Genomic DNA, 15010 nt, shown 5'->3' with positions numbered 1-15010 from the left:
CGGGCCTCGTCCCCATTGCTGTTGAACAATTATTTTCCCAGGTGAGGCACCCAAAGAGTTTTAAACTAATGAAGTACTTTTGAAGTGTAATTACTGCTGAGACATAACAAACACTGTGCACAGAAAGATCCCACAAACAGCTTATCACACGAATGACCAGGCCCACCTGTTTTTCGTTGTTGATCTTAGTTGAGGGACAGATATCAGGCAGGACCCCAGTGAGAACTCTGATCAATGGGTAGGTCTACAGAACAAAATAGTCGTCTACAGAAACCTACCAGGGATGACCTTGAGCTCCATGGTCCCGTGCACCGTCAGCTCGATTTTTGGGTGGTGTTTTTTCTCCTTCGATCTGTGCAGCTCGTGTACAACACAGCAGTAAACCCCCTGGTCGCCTGGCACCAGGTTTGTCACTGTGACCCAGAACACGCCCTTGTGATCCGAGCTCATGTAGACTCCTTGGCCTTTGTACTGATTGTGGGTCTCCCATTTGATTGAGGTGTTACGGACATGCATCTTCTCTGAGCACGTGGCGTTCTTGCCGTGGCTGAAGTACCATAACTTGGCCAATAGGTCGTGCCCGTCCTTTAGGTGGCCGGAGAGGCTGCACTTAAGGGTGACATTTAGTCCTTCTGGGCATGTGTAGACCACATGATCGCTCGATACCTTCAGCACTGTAGCCTGATCTGCAGAGGGAGAAAACATGCTTAAAATTCAAGACAAAGAAAGACGATTGTGACTTGAGCATCGGTGCAGCACGCTGGTGCTCCAAACGCAATACGTCATGGACTTACTTCATGCCACAATTTGTGGGGCACTGCCAATCTCACCTATGCCTTGCCACCGAGAGAAGAAAGACTTGCATTTGCATTGCGACTTTGACAATCCCAGGATGTCCCCAAACAGGGGAGCCACTGAAGTACTGTTGAAGTGTAGTCACTGATGTAGGAAAGTTGGCGGCCAATTTGCACACCCCAAGCTGCCACTAACAGCAGTGTGATAATCACCAAATCATGGATAACTGCCCTATTCCTCTTCGGTATGGCGCTTTGGGATCTTTCTGTCACTTAAGGCGACAGACAGGGCCTTACTTGACTCATTCGAAAAGCAGCCCTTCCAACAATGCGACACTGCCTCGGTACTGCACGAGAAATGTCAGCTGTGATTATTGTCGTCAAGACTCTAGGGCATATATGTCAAACTCAAGGCCCGCGGGCCAAATCCGGCCCGCGGTGGAATTATCTTTGGCCCATGAGATAATATCTAATTACTTTTTTTTTTAAATTTAGATTAGGCAATTATTTTTTCCAATTAAGGGGCAATTTAGCGCGGCCAATCCACCTACTCTGCACATCTTTGGGTTGTGGGGGCGAAACCCACGCAGACACGGGGAGAACGTGTAAACTCCACACGGACAGTGACCCAGAGCCGGATCGAACCTGGGACCTCAGCGCCGTGAGGCGGTTGTGCTAACCACTAGGCCACCGTGCTGCCCTAATAATATCTAATTACTATTAAAGCTGGCCCCAGCAATTGAAGCGCCTATGGCGTATGATATGGCTGATGCCGAGTTTATTCAGGTATAGTGTGAATCACAAAGTGTTGGCCTGTGGAAAAATGTTTTCATTAGAAATTACTCTGGAAAAGCTCCAGATAAAAAGCTCCAGGGCAGCAGGGTAGCATGGTGGTTAGCATCAATGCTTCACAGCTCCAGGGTCCCAGGTTCGATTCCCGGCTGGGTCATTGTCTGTGCGGAGTCTGCACGTCCTCCCCGTGTGTGCGTGGGTTTCCTCCGGGTGCTCCGGTTTCCTCCCACAGTCCAAAGATGTGCGGGTTAGGTGGCCAGGCTAAATTGCCCTTAGTGTCCTAAAAAATAAGGTTAATGGGGGTTGTTGGGTTACTGGTATAGGGTGGATACGTGGGCTTGAGTGGGGTGATCATTGCTCGGCACAACATCGAGGGCCAAAGGGCCTGTTCTATGCTGTACTGTTCTAATAAAGCAATAAGAAATAAATGCAACTAATTTTTTTATTTATTTAATATTTAATGTTGTTTTTATAGGCAATAACCTAAGCTTTATTAGTTCCAGGTTCAATAAGTTCATTTCAATAAGTTTAGCAAAAAAACATTGAACCAGTCCGGCCCTCGACTTGTCCCGATTTTTTTAATTTTGGCCCACGGTGTATTTGAGTTTGACACCCCTGCTCTAGGGAGTGGCACTTGAACCCATGACCTTCTGACTCAGAGGTGAGAAACAATGAGCAGAGAGCAGGGGGAATGAAAGATCAGTGCAGGCTGGCTGGATAATAGGTCATCTATGAGTGAGGTCTGAGATCTAGCCCTTTCTTCCATTGCCAATCTCTGTCCTTGTGACAATGCACCACTCCCTCAGAATTAGACAAATAGATTTTGTGGAAAATTTGTTGAAATGCGGTCCCGTTTAATTTTTTCATCCCGTTCCGACTGCACTCCTGGCTGGCAAATCCCACACTCGAAGCTTCATCCTGCTTTATTTAAAAGATAGAACTTCCGTTTATACGCCATCCACTACTTCAAGACGTGCCAAAATGTTTTACCACCAATTACATATTTTGGATGTGTAACAGTCCCAGATGACCGTAGGCTGCTTTTCCCTTTGAGGGGGAGAGGTGACCGGTGGTGACTTAACCTGAGGGTCACCACACCCCAGGCGAGGGGCAAGGTTGAGATGACAACCTCAGCCAGCACGAGAATTGAACCCACGCTGCTGGCCTTATTCTACATCACAAACCAGCTGTCTAGTCCACTGAGCTATACTGGCCCCAGCTTTGGATGTATTAGAACATAGAACTGTACAGCACAGAACAGGCCCTTCGGCCCTCAATGTTGTGCCGAGCCATGATCACCCTACTCAAACCCACGTATCCACCCTATACCCGTAACTCAACAACCCCCCCCTTAACCTTACTTTTATTAGGACACTACGGGCAATTTAGCATGGCCAATCCACCTAACCCGCACATCTTTGGACTGTGGGAGGAAACCGGAGCACCCGGAGGAAACCCACGCACACAGGGGGAGGACGTGCAGACTCCACACAGACAGTGACCCAGCCGGGAATCGAACCTGGGACCCTGGAGCTGTGAAGCATTTATGCTAACCACCATGCTACCCTGCTGCCCCTTTTGTTACCGTTTAAAGGAAGGTAAGATTGCACAAACAGCATCGATTGTGACGTTGGGACAAGTATTGCCACAATCCCGGCAATAGCTTCCCCGCTCTGTTCCCCAAATAGCCCAATGACGAGAGGGTTCTACCAATGAAGACATGTTTATTCCTCAATTTCTTTGTCTTCAAAACCTTTTATGTGCCTCACCCTGGGACAAAGGGTGCATTGAGCTTTCTGAAAAGCATCTTGAAAGCATTTAAAGTAGAACAGAAAATACTGGACAATCTCAGCAGGTCTGACAGCATCTGCGGAGAAAGGACAGAGCTAACGTTTCGAGTCTGGGTGACTTTATATCCGAGCTGGAGAGAAGTGGAAATAGGGTGAGGTTTATACGGTTGTGGGAGGTGGGGGGCGGCGATGAGCAGTAGGCTGGCCAGAGGGCCAGTGAGAGGTGGAGGCTGGAGAGAGATCGACAAAGATGTCGTGGGCCAAAAGACAAAGGGAATGTAAATGGTGGGCGCCTGGTCCCAGGAGAATCCTGCACCTATTTTAAGTGAAGCGAACTGCTCACTTAAATATGCAACTCGGTGAGGGCGCGATCCATATTGCGACGTCCCGCGTAATCGCGTTAGATCTCGTGAGACGTCCCCAGCGTCGCAAATCTTGCAAGAGGTTTAACAGCCTCAGCAAGTCCCGAATTGGGTGCAACCAGGGCGTGGTTTCAGCCAAGAAACAAATCATCATTGAGCTGCGTTCCCCCATCTCAATCCTCCTAAATGCCTATTCTGCCATCTGCTACTAATTGCCTCGATTAAATTGACCTTTGATATTTTTTTTCCTCTCTAACGTAACATATGCAGATGGCACAAACCACTGTGCTACCGTGCCACCCTAATAAACAGGAATGAACTATATTATCCAGCTCATCTTTTCCTGGCAGTATTGACTGGACGAGGAACATTGGCAACTTAAGTTGGTTTTAAATCTGCCAAGTGTTTGGAAATCTCTCCTCTAGGAAGAGAAGCTGGAGGAGGCTATTCGGCCTCCGGAGCTGATCTGTCCCTCGCCCCCTTTTACCTGACTTTTACCCCTCGATACCCTTGCCGAACAAAAATCTACTGATCTCCAACCTGAAACTTCCAGTCAGTCCTCAGGATTTCGAAGGAGAGTGTCCTGGATTTCTGCCACTCTGAAACTGCATTCGCAATTTTCCTCATGGAGAGCCAACTCTAATTTTGCAATAAAGTTCTCTTGTTCCTGATTTTCCCCACCGGAGGAAATTATTTCCATAGCAACTCTATCAAATCCTTTTCAATATCCGGTCAGATTATGTGATGCAATCTTTTGTGCGTCTTTGGTGCTTAATTGAAAGATAAACATGGGCTGCACATTTGAATGAAAAAAAAAATGAAAATGAAAAATGAAAATCGCTTATTGTCACAAGTAGGTTTCAATGAAGTTACTATGAAAAGCCCCTCGTCACCACATTCCGGCGCCTGTTCGGGGAGGCTGGTACGGGAATTGATCCGTGTTGCTGGCCTGCCTTGGTCTGCTTTCAAAGCCAGCTCTTTAGCCCTGTGCTAAACCAGCCCCATGTTGATGAAATAGGAAAAATAACAAGGATTGCACTTGTAAAGCACCTTGCGGATGCCTCAGGAGAGATGGAGGATAAGGGAGTAAACCCTGACCGAACATTTGGAGTGGATCCCAAAGGCAGGATCATGCCTAACCCACATCCAGGCTAGTGCCAAGCGCAGTGCTGTCCATTCCTTTGCAACGCACTGGAGAGGTCAAGAGGGTGGGGGTGAGGGGGGGACCTAATGGGTTCTCCATAAACTGCACCGCAGCGAGCACACTCCAGTTTCCCTGAGCGTTACGGCACAAGCCATTGGGTCATGAGCCAGATGGTGGCCAGAGAAACTACAGAAAGGACGGCTGAGACAATTCACCACTTAACCAGCAGCGACTGTTGGCACATGCAACATTCGGATGAATGATCTGTTTTCATGATGGTGGCTCAGGAAGGAATGTGGACCTGCACATATTCTTTGAACAGACAGATAGGGGCCAGGATACAACTTGTTGTCCCTCGCACCTGCGCTGTGGTGCCAAGCTAGATTATGTCCCAGGATTGAACTCTAGTGCGGCTGCAGTGGCGCAAATCGGTTAGCGCGCGGTACTTATACAGGATGGAACTCTGACCCACAACATTTTGATTAAAGATGACTAATGAATCCCATACATGGAGGGATGAGATTACATTTTACGTGATGACATTAAATTGTTCAGCGAGGTGATGTCACAAGGCGAGATGGCCAGTCATCATCCTTCGAGAGAGGGGTGTGATTCTCTGGTCTCCCAGCTTCACGGCAGCCGGAGACGGCGCGCCATTCGCTGGCAGAATGATTCTCTGCTCCCATCGCTGTCAATGGGATTTCCCTTTGAAGCTGCCCCAAGCCGTGGCTAAGCCATGATGGGGGAGCACTGCCGGCTGGGTCAGCAAACGGCCAGAGAATCCCGGCCAAGGTGTCCAAACTCCCACACGGAAATCAGATAAATGTCTGAACATTAATATGACTATTAAACCACCATAAGCAGCAGTTTGTTTTAAATAGTTTGGGATTGTAGAAGCCCTGGTCTAAAATTGTGACCCAGAGAGAGACCGACGTACAGTGTGTGTGTGGGTGGATGCGAAAGCATTGATCAGGTAGATTTAGGCTGGGAATATCTGGCTGTTCACTGGCTGGGGGATTGTCTGGTCTTACTGGCAGTGCACCCCCACCGACAGGCTTCCCAGCGGCATGGGGGGGGGGCTTCAATGGGTACCCCCATTTACAGCAACGGGAGCAGAGAATCGCGCCACCTCCTGCTGCTGAGGAGCAGGCGATTGGGGGAATGGGAGAATACTACCCTTACTGAAAGATGCAATCTGGGCTGAGAACAGAAGAGTGGAAAAGGGCAGACAACTGGGCCACAGTTATACTGCACACTGTGAGTCACACACTGCCCACCGACAGAGTTTGACACATTGTGTGTCAACCCCACTTCACCGTTGGCCAACTGTCTGTGATCAAATGGTGCAGATGACTGTTCTCCTGTAATATTGTCCTACAATGCTCCAGTGAAGCTTTGTTAGGGCTTTTCATTACTTTGGCGCTATGTAAATGCAAGTTGTTGAAACTGTCCTTAACATTTGCACAGCGTATTTTCAATATCAATGATGCTTTCAGAAAGTGAAGGCTTCACTATTAACATTGCGACGTTGGTTCCTGCCCCTTGAATTCATTCCCCTGGACACCAATCCGGTGATTCCAAAGGGCGAGGCTACGAGTTGTGAACTCGGTGTGCAATCATTACACTCTGAGCTCTGCATAAACAGATTTTTGAACATATTCTTTCCCCACAATGACTACAATGCCTGCAGTTATATGGTCAGGGCAAGAATTCATACGAGTCAGTTGTATAAAAGGAGAACATTTGTGAAATCTCGATCTGGAAACGGCAATTTGCCTCTGCTCAATATCGGCCTTTGTGTCTGAATCTCCGAGCCGAACACATGGCCAAAGCCTGACCTTAATCAGCTCCTCTCGAATACTTGTTCATTTGGCCATTCATAAGCAGCTCAATATTCAGGGTTCATTGAGCGTTGGAGCACTTTTTGTCGCCTGCTTCCACTTGTTATAATTTGTACCATAGAACGGGATAAAATCCAACACCAAAATCTCTGTCTCAGTTCATTCGCCACCGTAACCCTCATCCACCCCGTTCGCAACCCCTGCCAACTTCAGCACACTCCGAGACCAGGCCCCCATATTCCAAGATCCGTTAATTTGAGCTCATCCAAAACACTGCCACTTACAACCTGTAGTGGTATGCATCACTGTACATACACAAGGGGTTAATGCAAATACACTACAACTAAGTAACCATTAGAGGGTGCACCAGAGATATATATATGCATAGACAAACAGGAAGTCAGATTCTTCACAGGAACGGCAGCTGGTGAGCAGGAGACAGACAGGCAGCTCAGATGTAACATAGTATAAATGCTGGAGAGAGAACAAACTCATAGAAATAAAGCATCTACGTCAACTGTGAGACTACGAGCTTTATTCAGACACGAGGAATAAAACATGGTACCAGGGGAATTCAGAACTCTTACTAGAAAAGTTACACAAGATGCAGACAAAGCAAAATCGAAAATAGAAGAAAACTCATACATGGGGAGACTTTCTAGGAGCTGGTGCAGACTCGATGGGCCGAATGGCCTCCTTCTGCACTGTAAATTCTGAATGATTCATTGTAAAGCAATAATAGTGAAGTGTTTTTATTGAGTGCAGAGAGATTTGTATCGATTGTAAAAAAGGTAATAAATCATTTCTGCCATAGGTGCAATTAAAGCTCAGTATATTATATGTAAATCTTTAACGCGTATATATTTATGGATACATTATTGCTGATATTTAGTGCTGTCTGAGAATACTTAGGATAGTGTATTTTCAAAACATGAAAGCCACAAGTAAGTTTTAAAAGTTAATCTGGAATTCCAAAGAGGAATGCATTACATGGTCGAAGTTGTACAGGGAAAGCATTTGAAGGCTTCGACTGGGTCAGAGACGCAGAACCAGCAAGAGTATGGGCTGGGAGGCTGGGAGCATTTAAAGGGAACCCCTTTTTCAGGCCCCTCAATCCACCAGGTTCAGGGTTTGTTTTCAAAACAAGAAACCTGGCTTCGTGCAGAGGTTACTCAGCAGCTGTTTTGGAAGGATCACTGCATTGCAAGAAATTGCTGCAAGAAGGAGAGATTATTGTGAAATGCAGGGCGAGGATGGAGGGACAGGGAGGGGAAGTTATTTTAACTTCTAAAAAGCTGACAAATGATTCACATGAAATCCCTTTTGGGGAAATAGTTGCATGAAGAGGTTTATAAGAATGTACTCGTCCTTCGCAATGAAAGGACGATTCTGTATTTGGCATCTTTTGTATATTGAATGCTCAAAACTTTGGCCCTGGTCAGAGGAAGAGGTATTCCATGCTCATACACTATTAACAATCGGGCTTTTCATCTCTGCTGTTTATGAGGTCTTCCTTTGCAAGGCATACTTAACCACAGTGACTCGGCCCATTGTATCAGAAACATTTCGAGACAGTTCAGAATCACGTCACCAGGCTCTTCGTAAACACAAGTCTGTCTTTCCCTCATCACAGGTTGGTTGGGGAGTGTTCTGACGTGCCTCGTTCTTTCGAGGTTGCTCTCCCAAGCTGCACGAGAATGGGTACGCTGCAATGCCACGAGTCATAAACACTTAATCCTTGAGGTGGAGTGTCTGCAAAGATTTCTGCAGGCATGGGAAAGTATGATGGTTGTCTGCAGTTAAAACCTGTTGGAGGTTTCCCTGATTTGGGTGGAGGTGTGAGCCCCTGCCCGCTGCTTTGGGGTGGGGTGGGGGAGAGAGGTTCCTTAGATTGGCAGATACTCGTAAATCACAGAGTTGCACATCAGTGTCGTTGTGCGTAACGCCAATCTCGAATAATCTGTGAACAGTTGCTTCTCACACGAACATCCAAACATTAAAATCTGCTCCCATTTAGGCTGAGCGACATTCCTGCCCCCACACCCTCCCACCCAGGTGCTGCAGCAGTCATAGGCTGTCCGCAGAAGGGTGCAAAACATCAAAACAAGAACTGGGGAGTTTTCGCCTGTGTCCTGGCCAGAATATTCCCTCAACCGACATCAGAAAACAAATTACCCGGCCATCCTCACATGGCTGTCCGTGGGATCTTGCTGTGTGCAAATTGACTGCTGGATTTTCCTACGTTGCAACAGTGACTACACGTCAAAATTCCTTCGTTGGTCACATCTGTTATTGGACTGAATCGCCTCCGTGTAAAAGGCAATTGTTTATCAGACCTTGTTTTCTACTCTCTTCTCTTTGTGGAAAAGTGTTCTGGGTCTTGTACCTGGTTTCATCTCAGTGATAGGAGGGGAGAACTTCCTTGCACCAAAACAGATCGAGCTCCTAAAATGCCAAGTTGTCTGCAGTAAATGGAAGTTGGCTACTTAAAAGTCGCCATGAATTTTGTCAGCGTGGTGTCACAATCAGTTGGCCCGTGAACAGGCGTGACACAGAGCGTTGGGATGTGGCTTTTTGGCTGCGATACCTCAACACCACCGACCTCTCTGTCTGCGCCATGCAAATATGGAGATGCGCGAAAGCAGAGGGCAGGTGCTTCCCCATGGGGACACACACGTGCGCGGTTATGTCAGTTTTAGTGCTGCCCCCCCCCCCCCAAAAAACGAGAAGGAAAAATCAGGAGCAGAGTCGATCCGGAGTCAGCGTTTCACACGTGACGGGAGGAGATCAGTGACAAGGACCGGCTCGGTGAGGGACTCTAAGCCATCTCCGTACTATCCTCCTCAAGATTACCTCAGAAAGGCAGCACGGTGGCCTAGTGGTTAGCACAACCGCCTCACGGCGCTGAGGTCCCAGGTTCGATCCCGGCTCTGGGTCACTGTCCGTGTGGAGTTTGCACATTCTCCCCATGTCTGCGTGGGTTTCGCCCCCACAACCCAAAGATGTGCAGGGTAGGTGGATTGGCCATGCTAAATTGCCCCTTAATTGGAAAAAATAATTGGGTAATCTAAATTTATAAAAAAAAAAATTTAAAAAAAGATTACCTCAGAAAGTAGATTGTGCACGGATTGGTTTCAAAGAGATTTTTGTTAGAATTACATTTGAATCAGTGACTTATCAGAAGGTTTTTTTCTTTTAGCCGTTACCCGTGCCTTAAAACAAAACCATCAAATGCGTAGAGCTCCCAAAATCCGAGAAAAGACAAAACACCAATCGCAAAAAAAACCTAACGTTAACACAGAGTGTCTTTCAGAATCTCAATGCCTCCCAAAACACTTGGCAGACGGTGATGAAGTTTGTTTTTGAAGCCTAGACCATGATGTGAGGTGGGAGTCAATTTGCACGAAGCAAATTCTCAGTTATCCAAGAGGATTTGAGTCCATGAAATGCCCGCCAACCCTAAACATCCTGCCCCCCCCCCCCTCCCCCACTATCCATCCTTCCAGCATCCAGCCTTCCAAGACCACACGAAAACATATACTTCCAAACTTAATGGGGATGGATGATTTTCCACTATCAGTCCAAAAGCCCTTTTCGCCCTCCCCATCTCCAATATTTTCAGAATTAAATTGCCAGAATTATTGAAGAAAACATTCTGCAAGTGCGCAGGTTGCATAGTATTCCAATGATTGATCGCTCCCAGAGTTGCTCGCAGCAAGGAACTCGTCTTTCGTTCTTATTGACTCCAGGACCATCCAGGAGGCTTGGCAGCTCTGGTCGAGCACTCCACACGACTTGGACAGGCTCCTTCTGTACAGTCCCGGCAAATTCTCCATGAGCCTGACCCCTCTTTCTCTGCCATAGCTCCATTCTGGATCTCGGCTTGCTCCACTGAGCAGCAATATCAGCGTTTGATGATTCCAAGTCCAATGTCCAGGAGGAGATGTTGACTGCTTTTGGCTTGGGAGTGTTTACACTGAGCTTCACATTCTGTAGTAAATTCTCTGTCGAGACAGAGCGAGCTTTGCTAGAAAAATGGACGGCAGCCAAGTTGACAACACAAGCATATTTAAAACTCCGTTTTTTGATATCTGGGGAACATCCTTCCTGTACAAGAATCCACTCCATAACTACATGTAATAAACTCTGTTTTTCAGGTGCATCAATGACTATCAATGTCACTTCACCCAGAACTGGAAAACTTCACCTTTGCTTCCAATTTCCACCCTTCCCTCACCTTCGCTTAGTCCCTCTCCAACACTTCTCTTCCTTTCTCTGACTTCTCGATCTCCATTTCTGGGGATAGACTGTCCACTAATGTCCATTACAAACCCACTAACTTCCATAGCTGCCTTGGCCAAACCTCCTCACACCCTGTTTCCTGTAAGGACCCCAATCCATTCTCCTTTAGACCATAGAATTTACAGTGCAGAAGGAGGCCATTCGGCCCATCAAGTCTGCACCAGCTCTTGGAAAGAGCACCCTACCCAGGCCCACACCCCCACCCTATCCCCATAACCCAGTAACCCCACCCAACACTAAGGGCAATTTTGGACACTAAGGGCAATTCTGCATGGACAATCCACCTAACCTGCACATCTTTGGAGTGTGGGAGGAAACCGGAGCACCCGGAGGAAACCCACGCACACACGGGGAGAACGTGCAAACTCCGCACAGACAGTGACCCAAGAGGGAATCAAACCTGGGACCCTGGAGCTGTGAAGCAATCGTGCTATCCACTATGCTACCGTGCTGCCCTTTCTCCGTCTCTGCATCATCTGTTCTCATAACGCTACTTTCCATAATAGGACTACCAATAATTCCCTCCCCCACCGCCCCCCCTCCCCTACCGCCTGCGATCGCAGGAGGTGTAACAGCTGCCCCTTTACCTCTTCCCTCCTCACTGTCCAAGACCCCTTTCAGATGACACAGTGATTTACTTGTACTGCTGTCTTATTGTGCTTGTTGCTCACAATGTGGCCTCCTCTACACTGGGGAGACAAAACGTAGATCGGGTGACTGCTTTGCGGATGAATGACCCTGCGCTTGCTACAAGATGAGAAAGTCGAGTTTTTGGAAGAGCTGCTAATTGACATTGGAAGCTTTGCTGGCAAATGAATATTATTGAGCTGAATAACAATTGGTGGCCCGCAACTAACACAGTTCTGAAGATTTCCGATTGAAATGAAACGTCCTTTCAGGAAATGAAATACTTTTTTGAGTTCAACTAAGTAAGAACATTTGGCATGTTGCAATGCTTAACCCTCTCCACTGATGGAGAGAGACAGAATACGGAATGGGATGGTCAGTGTGATTTTTAACCAGCTTGAGCAACACACAGCTAGTCCAGTCACTCCAGTGGTTCCATTGTTCTTGTGGCATCTTTAACTGCTGTTTGTGATGCACTGGTCTCTGCTTTGGAAAAGATGGGACCAGCTGCTTATGGCACAGGAATGAGCACAAAGCCGTGAATGATTTTGTAACCAGCACCAATATTTGGGCGATCTGTGTGAATGGAGGTGTACACTAAAGCCAAAATCATTACCATGCTATATAGAGTCAGAGAACACTACTGTCGGCCCATTACCCCAGTGCTCCCTTCAAATAACAATCCAGTTAGTCCCACAAGTCTTTGCCCAAAACCTTTCCAATCTTTCTCTTTTAAGCTATGATCCAATTCTCTTTTGAAGGTTACTACTGAATCTGCTTCACCGCCATCCAACCAGCCAATGCATTCCAGATCGTAGCCGCTCTCCCATTGCATGAAATACTTTCTCCTCAAGCCACCTTTTGCAGGTGGAGGAGGAGTGGGCAATTCAGGCCCTCGAGCCTGCTGCGCCATTCAGCCCCTCGAGCCTGCTGCGCCATTCAGCCCCTCGACCCTGCTCCACCATTCAGACCCTCGACCCTGCTCCGCCATTCAGACCCTCGACCCTGCTCCACCATTCAGCCCCTCGAGCCTGCTGCACCATTCAGACCCTCGACCCAGCTCCACCATTCAGACCCTCGAGCCTGCTGCGCCATTCAGCCCCTCGAGCCTGCTCCGCCATTCAGGCCCTCGACCCTGCTCCGCCATTCAGGCCCTCGACCCTGCTGCACCATTCAGCCCCTCGAGCCTGCTCCGCCATTCAGCCCCTCGACCCTGCTGCACCATTCAGCCCCTCGAGCCTGCTGCACCATTCAGCCCCTCGAGCCTGCTGCACCATTCAGCCCCTTGACCCTGCTGCACCATTCAGCCCCTCGACCCTGCTGCACCATTCAGCCCCTCGAGCCTGCTGCACCATCCAGACCCTCGACCCTGCTCCGCCATTCAGGCCCTCGAGCCTGCTCCGCCATTCAGGCCCTCGACCCTGCTGCACCATTCAGCCCCTCGAGCCTGCTCCGCCATTCAGCCCCTCGACCCTGCTGCACCATTCAGCCCCTCGACCCTGCTGCACCATTCAGCCCCTCGACCCTGCTGCACCATTCAGCCCCTCGACCCTGCTCCACCATTCAGACCCTCGACCCTGCTCCACCATTCAGACCCTCGAGCCTGCTCCACCATTCAGCCCCTCGAGCCTGCTCCGCCATTCAGGCCCTCGACCCTGCTGCGCCATTCAGACCCTCGACCCTGCTGCACCATTCAGACCCTCGAGCCTGCTGCACCATTCAGACCCTCGACCCAGCTCCACCATTCAGACCCTCGAGCCTGCTGCACCATTCAGACCCTCGACCCTGCTGCACCATTCAGCCCCTCGAGCCTGCTGCACCATTCAGCCCCTCGACCCTGCTGCGCCATTCAGACCCTCGACCCTGCTCCGCCATTCAGCCCCTCGAGCCTGCTCCACCATTCAGCCCCTCGAGCCTGCTCCACCATTCAGCCCCTCGAGCCTGCTCCACCATTCAGTAAGAACATGGCTGATCTGCCAATCAATCGCCTTAAATCTGTGTCCCCTGTTTATTGACCCATCGATCACTAGAAAATGTTTCTCCTCAAAATCATGAAGGGTTTAGATCGAGTAACTAAACGCCTCTACCAGATTTCACCAAGCCTTCTCTGCTGTAAGGAAAGCAACCTCAGCATTTCCAATCTGTCCACATGACTAATCCCTTACCCCTGGAACCATTCTGCTAAATGGCTTTCGTACCCACCCAAGACTTTCACATCCTTCTAAAATTGTAAACTGCCAAGTGAGTAGAAAGAGGCATCCAACTTCTTTGTTTTCTGAGTCTGTGGGATGAGACAAGGCAATTCCTTTGATTCTCTCTTTCGCTCAATGGGTGCGATCTAATCAGAAGAGTCCGTTCTGGGGTGGGATTACAGGGGTCGTTCCCGTCACTTGTGCTGGGAATTACAACATTACCTAACGGCATTGTAACGTCTCGCCGACGCTGCTCTTAGCTGCATTCCCTGCACTGAGGAGCTCAGCTTGGGAAGAGATGGCGCCCCGATCTCTCGACCCCCGCCTGAAGTGAGCCCTGCACCCTCCTCCCCCAATGCCCCAACTCGCCTGTGTGGCATCCTCGAGCCACCTCGCATGGGCATCAGGGCAGCCCAAGGTCTGATCCCTGGTGTGGGCAAAATGCCACCTGGCACCTTGGCACTGGCACCCTGGCAGAACCCCTGCCAACCTGGCACCCTGGCAGTGTGTACAATCTATAAGATATATTGCAGAATGTGCCAAACATTCCTCACAGTCCTCCCAAACTGGCGATTCCTACCACCCAGCAGGCCAAGGGCAGAGGACAGGAACAGCAAATGGGGGAAATGAAACTGGTTCAGTAAGGGGCAGCAACGTTTCTGCACATCATTTGTGTTTTTAGCCCTAACCTTTGAGAAGAGTCAACAGTGTGACAGCAGTGTGGAAAATATCTCATCTTCTGTTTCCAGAAGGCAGCGTGTGATTTATGAGCAGAGAAATGGACCCAAAATACCATTGACTGCCAGAAGTCTCAGATATTTGGTGCGCTTAAAACCAGAATTTCCCACACAGTCTCCTAATGTGCGCAGACAGAATTCTGAAGGAGGGTGGGGAAAGTTGGAAGGATAAAGGGGCATTTTCCACTTGAAAGATAACTGAATACGTTGCCAGCGGTTTCTTGGTCGTTGAGTTTAAAGTTTGTGAATGTTTCAGTCAGACTAATCCCGGGAAGGCATTGTGCCGCAACTCACTTTCATCAGAGAAGGAGCCAGGCATTAAACAAAATATGATGGGCCAAACTCTATTACAATGTGTGTGTGTGTGAAGCCAGGTTGATGACTCATGCCTTGGTTACAGGAGAGTGTTTCGAGATGAGTTGGAGTGAG

At 48.6% G+C, this 15010-nt stretch overlaps 2 protein-coding genes across 2 annotated transcripts in view; one reads left to right on the top strand and one right to left on the bottom strand.

Moving 5' to 3' along the window:
• The window catches only part of cdh23 (cadherin-related 23), a 285383-nt gene that overhangs the window by 183724 nt on the left and 86649 nt on the right, over positions 1 to 15010 (top strand). The gene's annotated exons all lie outside the window — the stretch shown is intronic.
• Positions 1 to 15010, bottom strand: part of vsir (V-set immunoregulatory receptor) — a 35720-nt gene that overhangs the window by 16928 nt on the left and 3782 nt on the right. The window contains exon 2 of the mRNA XM_038782959.1: positions 279 to 686. Coding sequence (XP_038638887.1) covers positions 279 to 686 — 408 coding nt within the window. The remainder of the gene's footprint in view (positions 1 to 278; positions 687 to 15010) is intronic.

Source organism: Scyliorhinus canicula, chromosome 22 (assembly GCF_902713615.1).
Source record: "Scyliorhinus canicula chromosome 22, sScyCan1.1, whole genome shotgun sequence".
Taxonomy (NCBI): domain Eukaryota; kingdom Metazoa; phylum Chordata; class Chondrichthyes; order Carcharhiniformes; family Scyliorhinidae; genus Scyliorhinus; species Scyliorhinus canicula.
The sequence above is the reverse complement of the archived record's forward strand: the minus strand, read 5'-3'. Positions and strand labels throughout refer to the sequence as shown.